Raw genomic sequence first — 19,957 nt, 5'->3', positions numbered from 1 at the left:
TAACATAGCAATTGGCACTAAATATAGAAAAAAACAGTACTTTAGTGTTTCAAGTAAATAATTATTCGGTGGGTTTTTATTTTTACAGGTAATATATTTTCGACAAGGTCATGAAGCTTATATTGAAGCAGTCAGAAAAAATAATATTTATGAACTAAATCCCCACAAGGAGCCATGGAGAAAAATGGTCCTTAGGGTAAGAATATATTGAGATTGTTACATGTTCAGTACTGATAATGTGTGTTTAACAGTTTACATTAGCATTTTAAATTTTGTATAAATATAACTAGTGAGGATTTAGCTATGTAACTTCCCATTAATGTTTTCCTACCAACGTAAAGGAGGAAGAAAACTTTCTTCAGTCATCAAAGAAACCTTCAAAATTGCCCATGGGAAGCCTGGACTTCACTGAAATAAAAACATAAATCTTGTTTTTTTTAAAAAGGGTACAGACTCTATGTAAGGATTTGGTTGTCTCCCAATAAAATCTCATGTACAGTATTTAACTACTGGCTTTTTGACTGCTAAAACTATTCAAATATTTTATATAAGAAAACTAAACTAGAGATTATGCCTCTAGCATAGGGCTGAAACTTAATGGAATTTGTTGCTTTCATTTTTGTTTGTTATAGGATCAAGAACTGGTAAAAATTGTTGGGATACGATATGAAGTTGGCCCTCCTACACTGTGTTGCCTAAAGCTTGCTTTTATAGACCATGCCACTGGAAAACTTTCAGACAAATCATTTTCTCTCAAGTATGTGTTTCTCTGCTGAAAGCATATGCTAGATGATAATTTTTTTTAAAGAGCCATTTCTTAATTTTTTCCTCTACGCAAAGTAGCATAATATAATATGACACACAAATGAAAGCTAATTTTATTTTTTATCTAGATACCATGATATGCCAGATGTCATTGACTTTCTTGTATTGCGTCAGTTTTATGATGAAGCACGACAAAGGAATTGGCAAGCTTGTAAGTCTTCACCTTCCAAGTGTCTGGCAATATAGTTTTAGAATACAAACGTTTTCCATTGTGGCTAGCTTCTGAGAATGTTATGTACAATTCATTGTGTTGACATTGATTTAAAAGGTTCTGTGTGGCTTGTGTCCTGACTATCATAGACTTCCAACAGCTCTCCATCATCAAATGCTCCACTGTTGCACTTGAGGTCAGCTGAGACCCTTTTGCAAACAGTTTCTAGAGATTTGAACATCTGAATGCTGGGGTTAGACATTGATGGAGAGACCTGGACTATGAAATGGAGTTCATTGCCTCCTAAACTCTTTGGAATGCTAGAGCCAGGGTCTGGCCTTCAATTCATAGTGTTAAGGCTTATCTGTTTTTTCAGGCATTTGCCTCATTGTGGTTGAAGTCATACAAGTTTTTATATATTGTAGAATACTCAGCACCTTTAATGGTGCATGCCTTCTACACTGAAACATATATTTAACATCTTGTTGTTTGCATGCTACTATATGTTTGGATTTTAGAGCTTACTGTGAATTATAATGTATATTACTTTGTGTAGTCGGTTATTTTTCTTTTATCTAGTGTCTGTTTTTTAAAGTAGATATTTATACTTTTAAACCAAAATATACTATTGGAGGTCAGACTAGATGATCATGATGGTCCCTTCTGACATTAAAGTCTGAGTCTATTCATTAAGTTTCTCTCTGGTAATTCCATCCTCAGAAAAAAGCATAATTAAAAACTTTTGGTTACCAGAATATGTATCTGAGTGGCGAAATGGTTCTTTCTCTTACAGCTGATAGATTCCGTTCCATTATTGATGATGCTTGGTGGTTTGGAACAGTGTTGGGTCAAGAGCCATATCAGCCACAGTATCCAGATAGTCACTTCCAGTGTTACAGTGTTAAGTAAGTACAGAGGCCTTTAAAATGTTTATTTACACAGTATAAATCCTGGCTTATATTGGTGGGCTGTAGGTGTAAGAAGCACAAAATATTGTTGGTTGAAAACATAAAGCTCCATTAGCAAACAGTCTCTTAAGCACTATGTGAATGTATTGCCAAAATGCAGTAACTTTTTCATGAATAGTAACTTGCTAAACACAAATTGTATTCTATATTTGTGAAAGAGAGGAACCTCCTATTTTCGGTAATAACTTACAAGTTATGGGTTACTGAATCTTCTCCATGGAACAGCCAAGGAAGATGTCTTTATATTAAAAAAAACAAAAAAACCGCACACAGCTTCAGTAGTCCAAACTAACACAATGGAAATGAATTATTTTGGATTTTAATATTTGTAGGTTTGTACTGGGGCATGGAAATGTTTCGTTTCTGTATTTGTTCTGTACAGATCTTGCCAGCTTTATATGTATTAATACTCAAATATTGGCTCCAGAACAAAATTGACTAAGATATGCTCATATATTCTTAAACTTAATTTTAATATATAAAATGATAAAACCCACTGAGTGGCAGATATGGAAGTAAAAATATTTTTGGAAGCAAAGTATACCTCAAAGTATTTAATTTTAATATCTATTCCCTTGTAGTTTAAAATCCAAAATATGTTTGTCATGTGCTAGTCAACCTCCTTTATCACTGCAATAGTTTTTGTTCTTGAGAAGGACTAGTGTATGGAGCTGCTTTTTGGTCTCTCATTCAGTGACTTTTGCAACATATGTGAGAAGACAGCTGTCAGCCTTTATTTCTATCATCCCCCTCCATACTACAGCCATGTTAAATCTGTAATATATGTGCTATCTTACAACAGGGTAAGGTTTGGGCAGCTTTGCTTTACCCAGCTGCATGCATGTTAATCAGCTATACATCTGTGTATGCGCTGCATACAAAAATCTTTTGTCACCTCTTCTACTCAAAAGCAACCTGTGCTTCTATCCATAATGGAAATTTCCTGCTCTGTCAGCAGTGCTGTCCTTTTATTTAATCATCTTTGCATACTATTTCAGCTCCTCTAAACTTCCTGTTCTTTCTGCTATCAGTACGGTATATGCAGCTAAATCACTGTTATAATGGGTCAAAATGTCAGGCGAAATGGGGTTCTGTCCCCAGCTCTGCCCACAAGCTACTTTTTTGCTTTGACTAAACACCAGATTGGTAGCCAATAGTATCAACAGATGTATAATGCACAAATAATTAGTGGGGCCTCACAGCAGCACCATAATTAGACATGTGGTTAGTGTACCCTTCAATCCATTAAAGATGCTGGAGCACAGAATGCAGGGTCCATGATCTCCATCGGCTCCATAAATCTGCAGTTACCTATATTTCTTTATGAACCTTTGAAACCCTGCTTTCTCCTGACACCCAGTTCTTCATTTGAAATACCACTTATTTGCAAAAGGCTAATAGCAGGGGAGAAATGCAGCAATATCAAAGTGGCTAAAATTGCTGTGTGACTATACTTGTCCTCTGTAGACACCACCATGGGATGAATTGGACCAGCTCATGGTAGCTTGGCAAGTCAGTAATGGTTTTTGTTTTTTTTGGACGTGGGGTCTTGTGTTTTGGAATCTGGGACGCGAAGAAAGTTGCTTCAGTTTAATTAAATAGATTTAAAAGACAGTTTTAAACTGATGCAAACTCCTACATGTGGACACTTTTTTAAAATCTGTTTACATCTGGTTTATACCAGCTTAACTTTATATCCATTTAACTACATTAGTTAAAAAAACATTAGTTATAGGGTGAGCTGCACCTCTGTCCATTTGTGATCTCTGAGTATGCCCCCCTCAGGTGTTAAGCCTGTGTTTGGGGTGAAATTTTCAAAGTTTCCCAGGAGCCAGTTACAGTACCCTTTGTATCAAAGGTCATTAACTACAGGTGTTGCTGGGTTTGAGAATCTGATATTCTTCCCTTAGGAGCTTGTGACCAAACAACCTTATTAAAATAAAAGTCTCGTTTCTTTAGCAGTCAGAGCAAAGCTTTAGAGAAAAAAGGATATTAAAACAATCGTCGTGCATGTCTATCTTACCTGAAGTCCTACTATTCCATGATGCAGACCTTGGTACAGGCATGGCTTCTCCAGACTGCCCCAGCTGGCTCTTTCATCTGTCTGATATTCCCCCACCCCGGGATGTTTTCAACACTTGTTGAGTTTTGTTCCCTTGTGTTTGCGGGGCCTCAGTCATTCTTGGTAAAATCCAATTTTGTAGACTGGACAGTCAGTCACCAAAGCTAGTAGCTTTGGCATTGTCCCTTAAATTATGTGTTCATTGATAGGTAGTTGTGTTGAGCCATTCTTCCCATTCATGCCTGAATCCAGACAATTCTGAGTTTAAAAAAAATAATTCTTCTTCGAGTGCTTGCTCATATCCATTCCGTGTAGGTGTGCGCGCGCCGCGTGCACGTTTGTCGGAAGACTTTTACCCTAGCAACTCAGTGGGTCGGCTGGCCGCCCCCTGGAGTGGTGCCACTATGGCCGCGGATATATACCCCAGCCGACCCACCCACTCCTCAGTTCCTTCTTACCGCCCGTGTCGGTCGTTGGAACTGTGGAGTGCAGCTTAGCTGACCTTCACCTCCCTAGCGTTCTCATAGTTTACCTGTATATAGTTCATATCAGTTTTAAAAGTTAATTAATAGTTATTTCTGTAGTTGTTATATTAGTGTTAGTACGTTTAATCGGGTTCGGGGCTCTTAGGCCCTCCCCGCACCGGGGCCGGCGCTCATGCCCGGTTCCCTGGGATTCAAGTCGTGTTCGGCTTGCCATCGCCCGATGCCTACAGGAGATCCGCATGACTCCTATCTAAAGTGCCTCGGGGAGTCGCGCTTATCCTCTAAGTGCGCAATCTGCAAGTCTTTCAAGCCTCGGACAAAAAAGGAGAGAGACATTAGACTGAAACAGCTCCTAATGGAGGCGGCTCTAACCCCTCCGTCTTCGGCACCGAGTTCACCGTCGTCGGACGCGAAGAGCTCGTCTTTGGCACCGGGCCGCACCGGTGCACCTGCTCCTTCTCGGCACCGAACTTCATCAGTGCCTAAGTCAGGCCAGAGGCGCTCGCTCTCCCCTAGAGCGAAGTCTGTTAAGACCCCTGCCGCCCCGGCACCGCCCGCGGTGCGGCACGAGGGCACGGCTCCTCCGCACCGCGCGGTACCTGCAGCCACCGTACCACCGCCTGAGCCGTTGCCGTTGAGTCCGGCTCCTGTCTCCCCGGCACCTGCCGTGGTTGAGTTGATGGTGCCTTCTACGCCAGAGGTCTGCGAGGTGGCTAAGGATCTGATAGCGCTCTCAGATGCGGCAGCAGCACCGCCACCACCCCCAGCACCGCCGGTGCGGGCTGTCCAGTCGATAGGATGGATCAGCGCTGGCTTCCCCATCTCCTCCAGCGCCCGGCACTGCTCCCGGTCACGGTCCCGTCGGCGTTCCAGGTCCCGGCACCGTTCTCGCTCCTCCCGCCGTTCAGTCCTGGCACCGCTCCTCGGCACGGCGCCGGTTGGACTCCCGGCACCGCTCAAGATCCCGGTCGCCATCATACGTCTCCCGGCACCGGTCGAGGTCTTGGCACCGGTCACGGCACCGCTCATCTAGGAGCCGCTCCAGGCGCCGATACACCAGGTCCAGGTCGACCTCCCGGCACCGAGCCGGTCGCAGGTCCCTGTCCCGTTCTCGGCACCGCAGCTTCTCCCGGCACCGTTCCCTAGTGCGGAAAAGTACCAGGTCGGTGGGAACGTCGGCTGAAGGCCTATCCGCCCCACCATGGCCGTCCAGGCATCCCTCGGCTTCCCCGCATATGGGAAGCTACTATTCCCAAGACCAGGAGGCAGACATACCAGAGGGCCTGTTTCAGGAACAGCAGCCTGAGACTCAGAGTGGGCAACAGTGGCCCTTTTGGACACCTTGGGTGTACCAGCAGGCCCAAGGTGCTCCTCTTGCTCCATCGCGGACCGCTGTCTCGGACCGTCGAGCCCCCGAGGCCACACTTAGTCGCCCTCCACCAGCGGGCGGGGACGCCCAGTTGCCACCTCCAGTCGCCTCCCCGGTGCCTCCTGAGCAGGAACCTCAACTCGAGGAGCAGATACCGGATGCCCTGGCCCCCGGGGTATCGTCGTCCTCTTCGCCTGACGAGGCAGTGGCGGGCACGTCATCCTCGAGTCCCCCTCCAGTCGACCTTGCTTCCCATCAGGACCTCCTTAGGCGTATAGCCCTAAATATCAACTTACAGATAGAGGAGGTCCCAGAGGTTGAGGACCCTGTGTGCACCATCTTGGCGGCAGACGCACCCATGAGAGTGGCCCTGCCATTTATTAAAACGATCCAGGCCAAGGCAGATACCCTTTGGCAATCACCTGCATCGATTCCACTGACGGCTAAGGGGGTCGAGCGAAAATATATGGTGCCATCCAGGGGGTATGAGTACCTTTACATGCACCCTCCTCCTTAGTCGTCCAGTCGGTGAATGACAAAGAGCGCCATGGTCAACCGGCCCCGGCGCCGAAATCCAAAGAGTCCAGACGGATGGACCTCCTGGGCCGTAAAGTCTACTCAGCGGGCGCTTTGCAACTCCGAGTTGCTAATCAACATGCGCTACTTAGTCGGTATGACTTTAATACCTGGACAGAAATGGCGAAGTTCCGAGAGTTGCTTCCTCCGGACTCTCGCCAGGAGTACAAGGCCTTCCTGGAAGAAGGAAAGAAGGTGGCTAGAACGTCGTTGCAGGCCTCCCTAGATGCGGCTGACTCCGCAGCCCGAACCTTGGCAGCAGGGGTTACCATGAGACGCATCTCTTGGTTGCAGGCCTCAACCCTTCCACCTGAACTCCAGTACACCATCCAAGACTTGCCCTTTGAGGGCAAAGACTTATTTTCGGAAAAGACTGACTCTAGGCTTCAGAGCCTAAAGGACAATCGGATAACCCAGCGCCTCACTTACCGCCCTCAACACTTCCGTCCCTACTCTGTCCCTAGACATGGACAAGACTTTGGCAGGTGCCAGGGACGAGGTGGCCGCAGGCGCTGTTCTGGACCTCAATCAGGCCAAACTCGCGGCACCTCTAAGCCACAGCCGGACCCGAAGACGTCCTTTTGAAGGCACGCCCGGGGGCAGCATACCTTTCCCAATTTCGGATCCTTCCCCCCTGTTTTCCAACCGCCTCTTTCATTTTTTCCCTGCCTGGTCCCGCTTGACATCAGATATCTGGGTCCTGCGCACGGTGAAGCACGGATACCACCTCCAGTTTGCTTCTACCCCGCCTTACCGCCCTCCCTCCCAGTCCCTCTTCAGGGACCCCTCTCACGAGCAACTCCTCTTGCAGGAGGTACGCACGCTCCTCAGCGTCGGAGCGGTGGAGGAGGTACCAAAGAAAGATTGGGGCAGAGGGTTTTACTCCCGTTATTTCCTGATCCCGAAGTCAAAAGGAGGTCTAAGACCCATTCTAGACCTACGTGGCCTCAACAAATTCCTGTTGAAATTAAAGTTTCGGACGGTCTCCCTAGGGACCATCATTCCTTCCTTGGACCCCGGGGACTGGTATGCTGCCCTCGACATGAAAGACGCTTACTTTCATATATCCATATTCCCTCCTCACAGACAATTCCTCCGCTTTATCGTGGGCGGACGACACTTCCAGTTCGCGGTCCTTCCCTTCGACCTCTCTACAGCACTTCGAGCGTTCACGAAGTGCATGGCCTTAGTGGCCGCCCGCCTCAGGCGCCAAGGTCTCCACGTGTTCCCCTACCTCGACGACTGGCTCCTGAAAGGGGCTTCCAGGGAACAGGTCAAGGACCATGTGCAAGTGGCACAGGTCCTGTTCACAAGCCTCGGCCTGCTACTCAATGTGGACAAATCCATCCTTGTTCCCACGCAGAGGCTGGACTTTATAGGCGCGACCTTGGATTCCTCTCTGGCCAAGGCCTGTCTGCCTCAACCAAGGTTCCTGGCGTTGACGACCATCCTCCGCAACCTTCAGGCCTTTCCCACGACCTCGGTCCGCATGACTCTCGCTCTGCTAGGGCACATGGCGGTGTGTACGTACGTCACCAAGTATGCCAGGCTCCGGCTCCGCCCTCTTCAGTTGTGGCTCCAATTGGTGTACCGTCCGGTCAGAGACTCAATAGACCTTGGTCACCGTGCCGCCGGAGGTGCTGCAGTCCCTCGATTGGTGGCTGAACCCCTCCATGGTGTGTGCAGGGTTGCCCTTTCACCCGCCCCAACCCACACTGTCCCTAACGACAGACGCATCTTCTCTAGGCTGGGGAGCCCACCTGGGCCAGCTGCGCACGCAGGGCCTCTGGTCATCAGAAGAGCTCTCCCTCCACATAAACGTACGGGAACTCAGAGCGGTCCGCCTAGCATGCCAGGCGTTCGTCAGGCTTCTGGCCGGCCGTTGTGTCTCCGTCTTCACGGACAACACAACGGCCATGTTCTACATGAACAAACAGGGCGGGGCCCGCTCTTCCCCCCTTTGCCGAGAAGCCATCCAGTTATGGGACTTCTGCATAGCACATGCGATCGACCTGGTGGCATCCTTTCTCCTGGGAGTTCAGAACACTCTTGTGGATTCTTGAGCAGATCCTTCCTGTGCCACGAATGGTCCATAAGACCAGACATTATCCACACCATTTTCCGCAAGTGGGGCTTTCTCCAGGTGGACCTCTTCACGACACGTGTGAACAGAAAGTGCCAAACGTTCTGCTCGTTCCGGGGGCACTCCCCAGGGTCGCTCTCGGATGCATTTCTCATTCCGTGGAATCTCCAACTGTGCTATGCGTTCCCCCCCCTTTCCCCCTAGTCCACAGGGTTCTGTTGAAGCTCCGACAGGACAGGGCTCATCTGCTCCTGATTGCTCCAGCGTGGCCCAGGCAGCCCTGGTACACCACACTGGTCAGCCTCTCTGTGTCCCCGCCAATCACCCTTCCCCTCTAGCCGGACCTCATAACTCAGGATCACGGCAGGCTCCGCCATCCGGACCTTCAGGCTCTCCACCTCACGGCGTGGCTCCTGCGTGGCTAGACGCCTCAGAGCTCCGCTGCTCCGCTCCTGTGCAACACGTCCTGCTCAGCAGTAGGAAGCCTTCCACTCGCTCCACATACCTAGCCAAGTGGAAGCGTTTCTCGCTATGGTGTGTCTCACGGTTCCTTGCGCCCACGGCGGCCCCCATGCCAGTCATCCTGGACTACCTATGGCACCTTAAACAGCAGGGCCTAGCCGTATCCTCTCTGAAGGTCCACTTAGCGGCCATATCCGCTTTTCATCCTGGTGAAGGGGGGCACTCGGTGTTTTCTCACCCGGTGGTCGCTAGGTTCCGTAAGGGACTGGAGCGTCTCTATCCTCAGATCCATCACCCCACCCCTACCTGGGACTTGAACCTGGTACTCAACAGGCTCATGGGTTCGCCCTTTGAGCCGATGGCTACCTGTTCCCTCTTATACCTGTCATGGAAGACAGGTTTTTCTGGTAGCCATTACTTCGGCTCGAAGGGTTTCTGAGATTCGGGCCCTCACGATAGACCCTCCGTACACTGTCTTTTACAAGGACAAAGTTCAATTGCGCCCCCATCCCGCTTTTCTCCCTAAGGTGGTCTCAGCCTTCCATACCAGTCAGGACATCTTCTTCCCGGTTTTCTACCCCAAACCTCATTCATCTCCACGGGAGCAGCGACTCCACTCCCTAGATGTCCGCAGGGCGCTTGCATTCTACATTCACCGCACAAGGCCCTTTCGTAAGTCCCCCCAACTCTTTGTGGCCATAGCGGACTGCATGAAAGGCCTTCCCATCTCCACTCAAAGGATTTCCTCGTGGCTAACAGCATGCATCCGCGCCTGCTATGACTTGGCCCATGTTCCAGCGGGCCACCTCACGGCCCATTCTACCAGGGCTCAGGCTTCTTCAGCAGCCTTCCTGGCACACGTGTACCGGTCCAGGAAATATGCCGTGCAGCGACCTGGTCATCGGTCCACACGTTTGCTTCGCACTACGCTCTGGTGCAGCAGTCTAGAGACGATGTGGCCTTCGGCTCGGCAGTTTTGCATTCCGCCACGTCTCACTCTGACCCCACTGCCTAGGTAAGGCTTGGGAATCACCTACATGGAATGGATATGAGCAAGCACTTGAAGAAGAAAAGACGGTTACTCACCGTTGTAACTGTTCTTCGAGATGTGTTGCTCCTATCCATTCCAGACCCGCCCTCCTTCCCCACTGTCGGAGTAGCTGGCAAGAAGGAACTGAGGAGTGGGTGGGTCGGCTGGGGTATATATCCGCGGCCATAGTGGCGCCACTCCAGGGGGCGCCCAGCCGACCCACTGAGTTGCTAGGGTAAAAGTCTTCCGACGAATGTGCACATGGCGCGCGCACACCTACATGGAATGGATATGAACAACGCATCTCGAAGAACAACAGTTACAACGGTGAATAACCGTCTTTTCATAAAGTTAACAGCATCCCAATAACCAAACCAGCATACAGTATTCATAAATATCACAAGTTAGTTCCATATTATTCACATAGATGTAAAACAGGTGAAAGGTCTATAAATAGACAGTGCTTTTCCCAAAGGCTGGTCTAAACAGTTTTCATACCAATTTCACTGTATTGTTTTATTGGCATTGGTTTTTAAACCAATATAACCCTGATATATAAAGAGCTTATACTGAAATAAGTTATACTGATAAATGTACTTATGTATTGGTATAGTTGCATCCATACTAGGGGTTTCTAAACCAATATAATTGGTACAAAAACTGAGTAAGCAAGCTCTAAGAAGTCTATAACTTCTATGGTTGCAAAGTAAACCTTCAAACAGCAAACGGAGTGCAAACTGAATAGTGATGTCTGCTTGAGTCTGCAGACAGCTTAAAATAATTTTGAGAAGTGTAGATTGCCCTGTTCAGCTAAATAGGTGTTGTAACCAACACCCAACTATGGTAATTTAAATATCAACATTGTTAGCTATTACATTGCTAATCAAGGCATAAAAAAATCTATACAATCTGCAGGAATTTAAATCAATCTCTCATATTCGTTTATTAAGTGAATATACTGTTCGATGTGAACCAGACTAACTATTGCTTCCGCCTTCACCCTGTTTGCCTCCAATCCTATCACTTTTGTTTCTTCTTTTCCCTTTACTTTGTGCTATTAGCTTGCTGCTCCCCATGATCGCAACAGTCTTTGTGCTCCACCAAACACCCCATTTTTTTGGTCTGCCTTCCTCCAAATCCCTCTGTAATTCCATTTCTTAAAACAATCCTCCTCCATTGACAGTAATATTTGCACTGTCCTTTTGTGTACTAGTACCTTGATCTTGTTTGTTGTCTTATTTCGAGTGTAAACTCTTTGTAGCAGAGCATATATGATCTGTTTGTAAAGTGCTGTGTGAATTTATGGTGCTATGTAAATGTTCTAAAAGTAGCTAAACTGATTGCTGTTGGCTTTGCTGATTCAGAATTTTAACTATTCAGCAAAGCTGTTGTAAATTTTCCTTCAAACCTTCCAATATTTCCTGGGTGCTTGCTTCTACTTACTTTAAATACCTTGTGAAATTTTCTGACATAAGCTTCAGAATGGTGTGTGCTTTTGACTTACTTTGTTTGAAATGTTCTTGGTTCGTAACTTAGACATTTTCTTTGTCTTCCCATTGATATAGTAGGAGATCAGTTAAGCATTACCTGGAGTAGGAATGCTGTTGTAATTTAAAGTTCTTCTTCGAGTGATTGCTCCTATGCATTCCATGTAGGTGTGCGCGCCGCACGTGCACGGCTCTTCGGAACATTTTTACCCTAGCAACTCCGGCGGGCCGGCTGGGCGCCAACTGGAGTGGCGCCACCATGGCGCTGGATATATACCCCAGCCGGCCCGTCCGCTCCTCAGTTCCTTCTTACCGCCCGTGACGGCCAGTTGGAACAGTGGAGTGTGCCTTTACCTCCACAGCCCTAGCGTTTCTCTCTTTCCTACGTGTACATAGTTGGTTAAGTTAGTTTAGTTGTTAGATTAGTTGAATAAATTTAGTTAGATATAGTATAGTAAGGGAATTAGGGGGGTTTAGCCCCTCTTCTTCCACAACCGGTGCGGGCTCATGCCCAAGGCACCGGGGTTTAAGCCCTGTGCAGCTTGCCAGCGGCACATGCCTGTCGGGGACCCTCATGACTCCTGCCTGCGCTGCCTCGGGGAGACCCATCGGCCAGATAAGTGTCCCATCTGCACGGCGTTTAAGCCGCGAACTAGAAAGGAGCGGGACTCTCGCCTGAAGCAGCTCCTTATGGAAGCGACACTTCAACCTCCCGCGCTGACCCCAGCGGCACCAAAGTCGTCATCGGCGCGCAGCGCACCTGCGGCCCCGAGCCACTCCGGTACCGAGGCTGCTCGAGCTCCGAAGCCGGCACCGGCGTTCCGGCACCGTTCCCTCTCTCCAGCGAGGAAACGGAAGACGGCGCAGACGGCCTCTAAGCCGCATGCTCTGGGACCGCTTGCCCAGCCACCACCGGTGCCTCCGGTACCAGCTGCGGCGGTGCACAAACCGTGCATGGTACCGTTGACTCCGGCGCCGCAAGAGCCGTTGAGTCCGGTACCACCCTGCTCCCCGGTGCCAACCGCGGTTGAGCTACAGCTCCCGTCCACACCCGAGACCTTCTCGACAGCGAGAGAGCTCATCGAGCTCACAGAGGCACCGAGCCTCCGGCCCCCGGCACCGCCGGTGCGGGCCGTTCAGTCAGCGGGCAAGCCGGCGATGATGCGGCCGTCTCCCCCTGACGGACAAGATAGACGACGGTCCCGCTCCCGCAGACGGTCACCGCTACGCTGATCCAGGTCCTGGCACCGTTCACCATCGCGGTACCGCTCCCCGTCTCGGCACCGGTCGCAGTCCCGGTACCGCTCAACATCGCGGTACCGGTCGCACTCCCGGAGACGCTCCCGGTCCCGATCACCCGACCGTTGGTACCGAGGGAGGTCCGGATCCCGGTACCGTTCCTGGCACCGCAACTCCCGAAGCCGCTCCCGACGCCGTCGGTCGAGGTCACGGTCGAGCTCCCGGCACCGGTCGAGCTCCCGGCACCGCGATGACCGGCACCGATCCTCGGCACCGCCCAGGGACATACTGCCGGCATCCACGGCACAATTGTTCAGCGCCTCTGCCCCGCCTTGGCCTTCGCGTCAGCCCTCTGTCGCCTCTCAGGCGGGCAGCGGGAGAGAGTTCCGGGCCGATCCCCAAGGCCAGGATCACGGACCGCAGCAGTGGGGTTTTTGGGTCCCCTGGGCCTACCACGAGCCTCAAGGACTCCCCTTTCCCCCGAGGCACGTGGGCGCCGAACATAGGGTGCCAGAAGCCACGGTGAGCAGGCCTCCCCCATCACCACCGGGTGAGGCCCCGTCGCCACCTGGTCCCGCAGAGCATCCGGGGTCCGAGGCGGCTTCACACCCCCTGGAAGAACCAGCTCCAGAAGCGGTGGTCCAGGGTCTGTCCTCATCGTCCTCGCCGAATGAGGCGGTGGCGGGGGCTTCTACAGCAGACCCCCCTCCTATTGACTTGCGGGCCCACCAAGACCTTCTTCGCCAGGTGGCAAAGGCTATCGACCTCCCCGTGGCGGGGGTCCCAGAGGATGACGACCCGGTGACCAACGTCATTGGAGCTGAGGCCCCGCTGCGGGTGGCCCTGCCCTTCATCCGCACCATACAGCGGAATGCCACTACCATCTGGCAGTCACCGGCGTCCGTCCCTCCCACCGCGCGTGGCATGGAGCGCAAGTACTCGGTCCCGCCTACTGGATACAAGTACCTCTATACTCACCCGACTCCGGACTCCCTCGTGGTACAGTCCGTAAATGACCGGGAGAGGCATGGGCAGCCCGCTCCGGCGCCAAAATCCAAAGACGCACGGCGCATGGACCTGTTGGGCCGGAAGGTCTATTCGGCGGGTGGCCTCCAGCTCCGGATTGCCAATCAGATGGCTCTTCTCGCTCGTTACACCTTTGACATCTTGGTGTCCCTGGCGAAATTTTCGGAGCTGATCCCAACAGCCTCACGTCAGGAGTTCTCGGCCCTCCTGGAAGAAGGCAGAAAAGCCTCTCGGTCCTCCATCCAGGCCGCTCTGGACTCGCCGGACTCAGGAGCCAGAACCCTGGCCTCAGGTGTGACCATGAGGCGTATCTCCTGGCTGCAGTCCTCCACCTTGCCGCCTGAGGTGCCGTACACCCTACAAGACCTCCCCTTCGACACTCAGGGTCTCTTCTCGGAGAAAACGGACTCCAGGATTCAGACCCTCAAAGATGGTCGGATTGCCATTCGCACCTTGGGGATGCACACACCGGCTACCCAGAGGAGGTCATTCCGGCAGCAGCCCTACCGGCTCTTTACCCAGGCCAGGTCACGGCCATATAATAGTCGGCGTGCTAACTTGAACCGCCGTAGACCATCGGGCAACAGACGCAACCAGGCCCAGGCCCCTTCCAAGGCCCCTCAAGGGCCCAAACAGGCCTTTTGATGGGACGCCCGAGGACGGCCCATCAGTCTCTTTCCCGGATCCTACCCCATTATTTTATAACTGCCTTTCCCACTTCCTTCCGGCGTGGTCCCAAATAACATCGGACAACTGGGTACTTCGTACTATCCAGGATGGTTACCGCCTTCAGTTTGTTTCGCCCCCTCCTTCCCACCCACCTTCCCCGTCCCTCTTCAGGGACCCCTCTCACGAGCAATTCCTCCTACAAGAGGTCGAGACTCTGTTGAGCTTGGGTGCCATAGAGGAGGTGCCGCATGACATGCGGGGCAGGGGATTTTATTCCCGTTATTTTCTCATCCCCAAGGCGAAAGGAGGTCTCCGACCCATACTAGACCTCCGGGAGCTCAACAGGTACCTGCTCAAGCTCAAGTTTCGCATGGTCACCCTGGGGACCATCATTCCCTCCCTGGATATGGGAGACTGGTTTGCCACCCTCGATATGAAGGACGCGTACTTCCATGTCGCGATTTACCCTCCCCATCGACGCTACCTGCGCTTCGTGGTCAACAGCGTGCACTATCAGTTTGCGGTGCTCCCCTTCGGCCTGTCCACCGCGCCGAGGGTCTTTACCAAGTGCATGGCAGTGGTTGCCGCAGCCCTCCGCCGTCGTCGCATACACGTCTACCCGTATCTCGACGACTGGCTGGTTCGCGGGACATCCCGACAGCTGGTAATGGACCAGATGACAGAAATACTATCCCTATTTCGGTTCCTGGGCCCTCTCATCAATGCCGAGAAGTCCACTTTAGCTCCATCGCAACGAGTGGAGTTCATCGGAGCGGTCCTCGACTCCAGTTTGGCCAGGGCCTGCCTCCCTCGATCTCGGCACCAGACAATGGTCTCCATCATCCGGGACCTACACACCTTTCCCACGACAACGGTTCGGTCCTGCCTACGCCTCCTGGGCCACATGGCGTCCTGCACATTCGTGACCATGCACGCCAGGCTGCGCCTTCGCCCATTTCAATCTTGGCTAGCGTCGGTGTACCGCCCGCATCGCGACCCCATAGACATGGTGGTCACGGTCACGAAGCCAACCCTCGATTCGCTCAGCTGGTGGCTGGACCCAGAGGTCGTGTGTGCAGGAGTCCCGTTCCGCCCTCCTCGCCCATCCGTCACCCTGACCACGGATGCCTCGGCGTTGGGATGAGGGGCTCACCTGGGCGACCTTCACACCCAGGGTCTCTGGTCGCCCCAAGAGCTCTCCCTCCACATCAACGTCCGGGAGCTGCAAGCGATCCGCTTGGCGTGTCTCGCCTTCCGCGCCCGTCTGCAAGGCCGCTGCGTGGCGGTGTTCACGGACAACACGACGGCCATGTTCTATGTGAACAAGCAGGGCGGAGCCCGCTCCTCCCTGCTCTGCAAGGAAGCGATGCTCCTGTGGGACTTCTGTGTGACCCACTCGATTTGCCTGGAAGCGTCCTTTCTTCCAGGAGTGCAGAACACGCTGGCCGACCATCTCAGCAGGTCGTTCCTCTCCCACGAGTGGTCTCTTCGACCGGATGTGGTGCACACAATTTTCCGGAGGTGGGGGTTTCCCCAGATAGACCTGTTTGCCTCCAAGGAGAACAGGAAGTGCCACCTGTTTTGTTCGTACCAGGGTCGCTCCCCAGGCTCCCTGTCGGACGCATTCCTCTGCTCTTGGACGGATCACCTCCTCTACGCCTTCCCTCCGTTCCCGCTCATACACCAGGTGCTACTCAAGCTTCGGAGGGACAGGGCCCACATAATACTCGTCGCTCCGGCCTGGCCGAGGCAGCACTGGTACACCCTGCTGCTCGAGCTCTCCGTTCGGGATCCCATTCCCCTTCCGTTATGGCCGGACCTCATCACACAGGACTTCGGCAGACTCTGCCACCCGAACCTACAGTCCCTCCATCTTACAGCTTGGTACCTGCGTGGTTAACCCACGCAGAGAGGGACTGTTCGGCGGCAGTACAGCAAGTCCTACTTGAAAGCAGGAAGCCTTCCACTCGCTCCACCTACCTCGCGAAATGGAAGCGTTTCACGCTCTGGTGCGATCAGCGCGGCTTTAATCCCTTCCTAGTCCCTATCCCTACAATCCTGGACTACCTCTGGTACCTTAAAGAACAAGGACTCGCGGTCTCCTCCTTGAAGGTGCACCTGGCAGCCGTGTCTGCCTTTCGTCCATCCATGGGAGGTCGGTCCATCTTCTCCAACCAGATGGTTTCCCGCTTCCTTAAAGGCCTGGACCGCTTGTACCCGCCGGTGCGGTATCCTGCCCCGACCTGGGATTTAAATCTTGTTCTGGCCAAGCTTATGGAACCGCCCTTCGAGCCCCTGGCCACGTGCTCTCTACTCTATCTCTCCTGGAAGACGGCCTTCCTCGTCGCAATTACATCAGCAAGACGAGTTTCTGAGCTCCATGCCCTAACGGTTAGTCCACCATACACCGTCTTCCACGGAGACAAGGTGCAGCTTCGACCACACCCGGCCTTCCTCCCTAAGGTGGTGTCGGCCTTTCACCTCAATCAGGAGATCTTCCTTCCGGTCTTCTTCCCGAAGCCGCACGCCTCAGCTCGTGAGCAACAGCTTCACACCCTGGACGTCCGCAGGGCCCTCGCTTTTTATATCGAGCGGACGAAGCCCTTCCGGCGTTCGACCCAGCTGTTTGTAGCGGTTGCCGATCGCATGAAAGGCGAGCCGGTCTCCTCGCAGCGGATTTCCTCCTGGGTGATGGCATGTATCCGGACATGCTACGAGCTTGCTTGCGTGCCACTATGCCACCTCACCGCTCACGCGACGAGAGCACAAGCCTCGTCAGCCGCCTTCCTGGCCCGTGTACCCATCCAGGACATCTGTAGAGCGGCCACATGGTCTTCTGTACACACCTTCGCTTCCCACTACGCGTTGGTGCAGCAATCTAGAGACGATGCAGCCTTCGGCTCCGCAGTCTTACACTCTGCCACGTCTCACTCCGACCCCACCGCCTAGGTAAGGCTTGGGAATCACCTACATGGAATGCATAGGAGCAATCACTCGAAGAAGAAAAGACGGTTACTCACCGTAGTAACTGTTGTTCTTCGAGATGTGTTGCTCCTATCCATTCCAGATCCGCCCTCCTTCCCCACTGTCGGAGTAGCCGGCAAGAAGGAACTGAGGAGCGGACGGGCCGGCTGGGGTATATATCCAGCGCCATGGCGGTGCCACTCCAGGGGGCGCCCAGCCGGCCCGCCGGAGTTGCTGGGGTAAAAATGTGACGAAGAGCCGTGCACGCGCGGCGCGCACACCTACATGGAATGGATAGGAGCAACACATCTCGAAGAACAACAGTTACTACGGTGAGTAACCGCCTTCTTTTAAACCAACTAAGTTTGCAGTAGATTTGCCTCTAAGAGGGCGTGGTTTGCTCCCTCCTTCCTATATATTTATACTGCAAATTTAATTATTCTTAAAATCAAACGAAAAATTCCTTACATTTGTTTGCAGGGAAACACTTATACTTGAGCATAATTTATTTTTTTTGTTAATTTGCTTGTTGTTTAAACAGATGGGACAACGGTGAAATTGAAAAGCTTAGCCCATGGGACATGGAGCCAATTCCTGATAATGGTATGTGAAAATGAATTAAAAGCCTCTCATCCTCTTGCCTATCTCCAAAATAATTTGTTTCATGCAAGTGGTAATACTAGTCTTGATATTTTCTTATATGGTCCCTGTTACCATAGTACCTGAGTATAGTCTTATTTTATTATTGTAGGACACTATCATTTTTCATATGATCTTAAGGGTGGAATTGATATAATGGCATAGGTATTCTATTACAGTTAAAGATCTGATCGTTTCCATGAAAACTGGCTTCGAGAGAATGAAAGTGGAAGGAGGAAATTTGTTTTCACTTTGAAATCTCTGAATCTGGATATTGGAATTGTCCAAAACTAGCCTATGTCTTTTTCCATAAATTCCCCTCACCCCATTCCTCAGAATCACTTGTGGGGAAGGGAAATGGCTGAAGTATGTAGATCACAAAACTTTTAAGTACTCCTATAGGTCAAAATGTATATTCTATTTTAAAAACAAATAGGGAGACAAGTGGAACCAGTCATCAAGCATAGAATCCTGTGGCTGTTGTCAATTTTCTGTCTGCAAAGGAGCCTTTGTAACTTTTGTTGTAATTCATAGATTCCATGGCCAGAAAGGGCAATTATGATGATCTAGTCTGACCACCTCCATAACATAGGCCATAGAACTTCCCCAAAATAGTTCCTAGAGCATATCCTTTAGAAAAACATCCAATTTTGATTTAAAATGATGAGTAATGGAAAATCCACCATAACCCATGGTAACTTGTTCCAGTGGTTAATTGCTTTGCATCAGTTTTCTTCCTGCTTTCTTGTAGATGTGTTGAACTAATTAAGGCTGACGTTTTAAAAATTCTAAACTTCTTGGCTTGTGCCAAGATTCCTGCATTAATCGTAACCACACAACTCAGGTTGATAATCAAATATAATGAAATATGCACTCTGTGCAGTCAGCAAAACCTTATAATAAATGACTAAGGTATATCTAAGGTTACTACTAGAATTAAAATCAGTTTTAATGGTCATCAGACCAGTGGTCCATCTAATCCAGCATCTTGTCACTGTCATTTGTAAGTATTAGATGCTTCAGAAGGAAAGTTCATGAAACCTTGAAGAAGGCAGTCATGTAATAGTCAGCCCAAGGGGAATTTTCTTCCCAATCCCCTGAGTTAGAAAATGGCTTCCTTTCCAAGCTCACTGAAACTTTTTTATTCCTATCTAGTGTAGTTGTGGATGTGCTCATCAGCCATGTGTCTGACTAATCCTTTTCTGCAGTTGGCTAAATTCTTGGTCTCAGTGATATCTTGTGATAAGTTCCGCATGTTTGCCCTGTAATAAGAGCACTTGATTTACCTTCTCTATACTGTTCATTATTTTGTATACTCTTCTGTAAACTAAGCAGTCTTTATGTTTTCAAAAGCTCTTCTGTGGTTAATTTTTATATGCTTCTAATTGGTCACCTGTCCATGACCCACATTTTTTGCAAAACAGCTTCTGTCCTCATTTGTCCATCACTAATAGGTTTATGTCCTCCACCTCTGCTATTCAGAGGTAGTCCATTTTTTCTGGAGGCTCTAGAACTAAACACCTTACAGAACCACAGATTTTTTTGTCTCTGGCAGCAGAACAATTTGGTGGTTCAGTTTCTCCCAATTGTTTTGTTTTATAACTTCAATTTCTATACGTTTTCATGCATTAGCGACATATAATGTCTTCCTTATCCTCCCCTGGATTGGGTATTTGACAGCATTGTGGTTTCAGCCACCTGGATCTGCTGCTGGGATACATCAAATATAATGTGGTGATTCTCATGTGAGACAACCATATACAGACTTTGAAGAGTCTGTATATGCCCTGCCTGTTCACAACACTCAGAGTCTTAAGAGATGGCTGGTAGTGGTCACAGAATGACTTAGATTGCAAGTTGCCCATGTTGTCCATGAGTGTACAGACACTAATCAATGCCTTATCCAGGGCAACAGATCCATT

At 50.5% G+C, this 19,957-nt stretch overlaps 1 protein-coding gene across 1 annotated transcript in view; it reads left to right on the top strand.

Moving 5' to 3' along the window:
- BRWD1 (bromodomain and WD repeat domain containing 1) overlaps nucleotides 1-19,957 on the top strand; it is a 138,707-nt gene that overhangs the window by 63,230 nt on the left and 55,520 nt on the right. The window contains exons 25-29 of the mRNA XM_045002492.1: nucleotides 89-196; nucleotides 633-757; nucleotides 894-976; nucleotides 1,770-1,881; nucleotides 17,938-17,999. Coding sequence (XP_044858427.1) covers nucleotides 89-196; nucleotides 633-757; nucleotides 894-976; nucleotides 1,770-1,881; nucleotides 17,938-17,999 — 490 coding nt within the window. The remainder of the gene's footprint in view (nucleotides 1-88; nucleotides 197-632; nucleotides 758-893; nucleotides 977-1,769; nucleotides 1,882-17,937; nucleotides 18,000-19,957) is intronic.

This window comes from Mauremys mutica, chromosome 1 (genome assembly GCF_020497125.1).
Source record: "Mauremys mutica isolate MM-2020 ecotype Southern chromosome 1, ASM2049712v1, whole genome shotgun sequence".
NCBI lineage: Eukaryota > Metazoa > Chordata > Testudines > Geoemydidae > Mauremys > Mauremys mutica.
The sequence above is the reverse complement of the archived record's forward strand: the minus strand, read 5'-3'. Positions and strand labels throughout refer to the sequence as shown.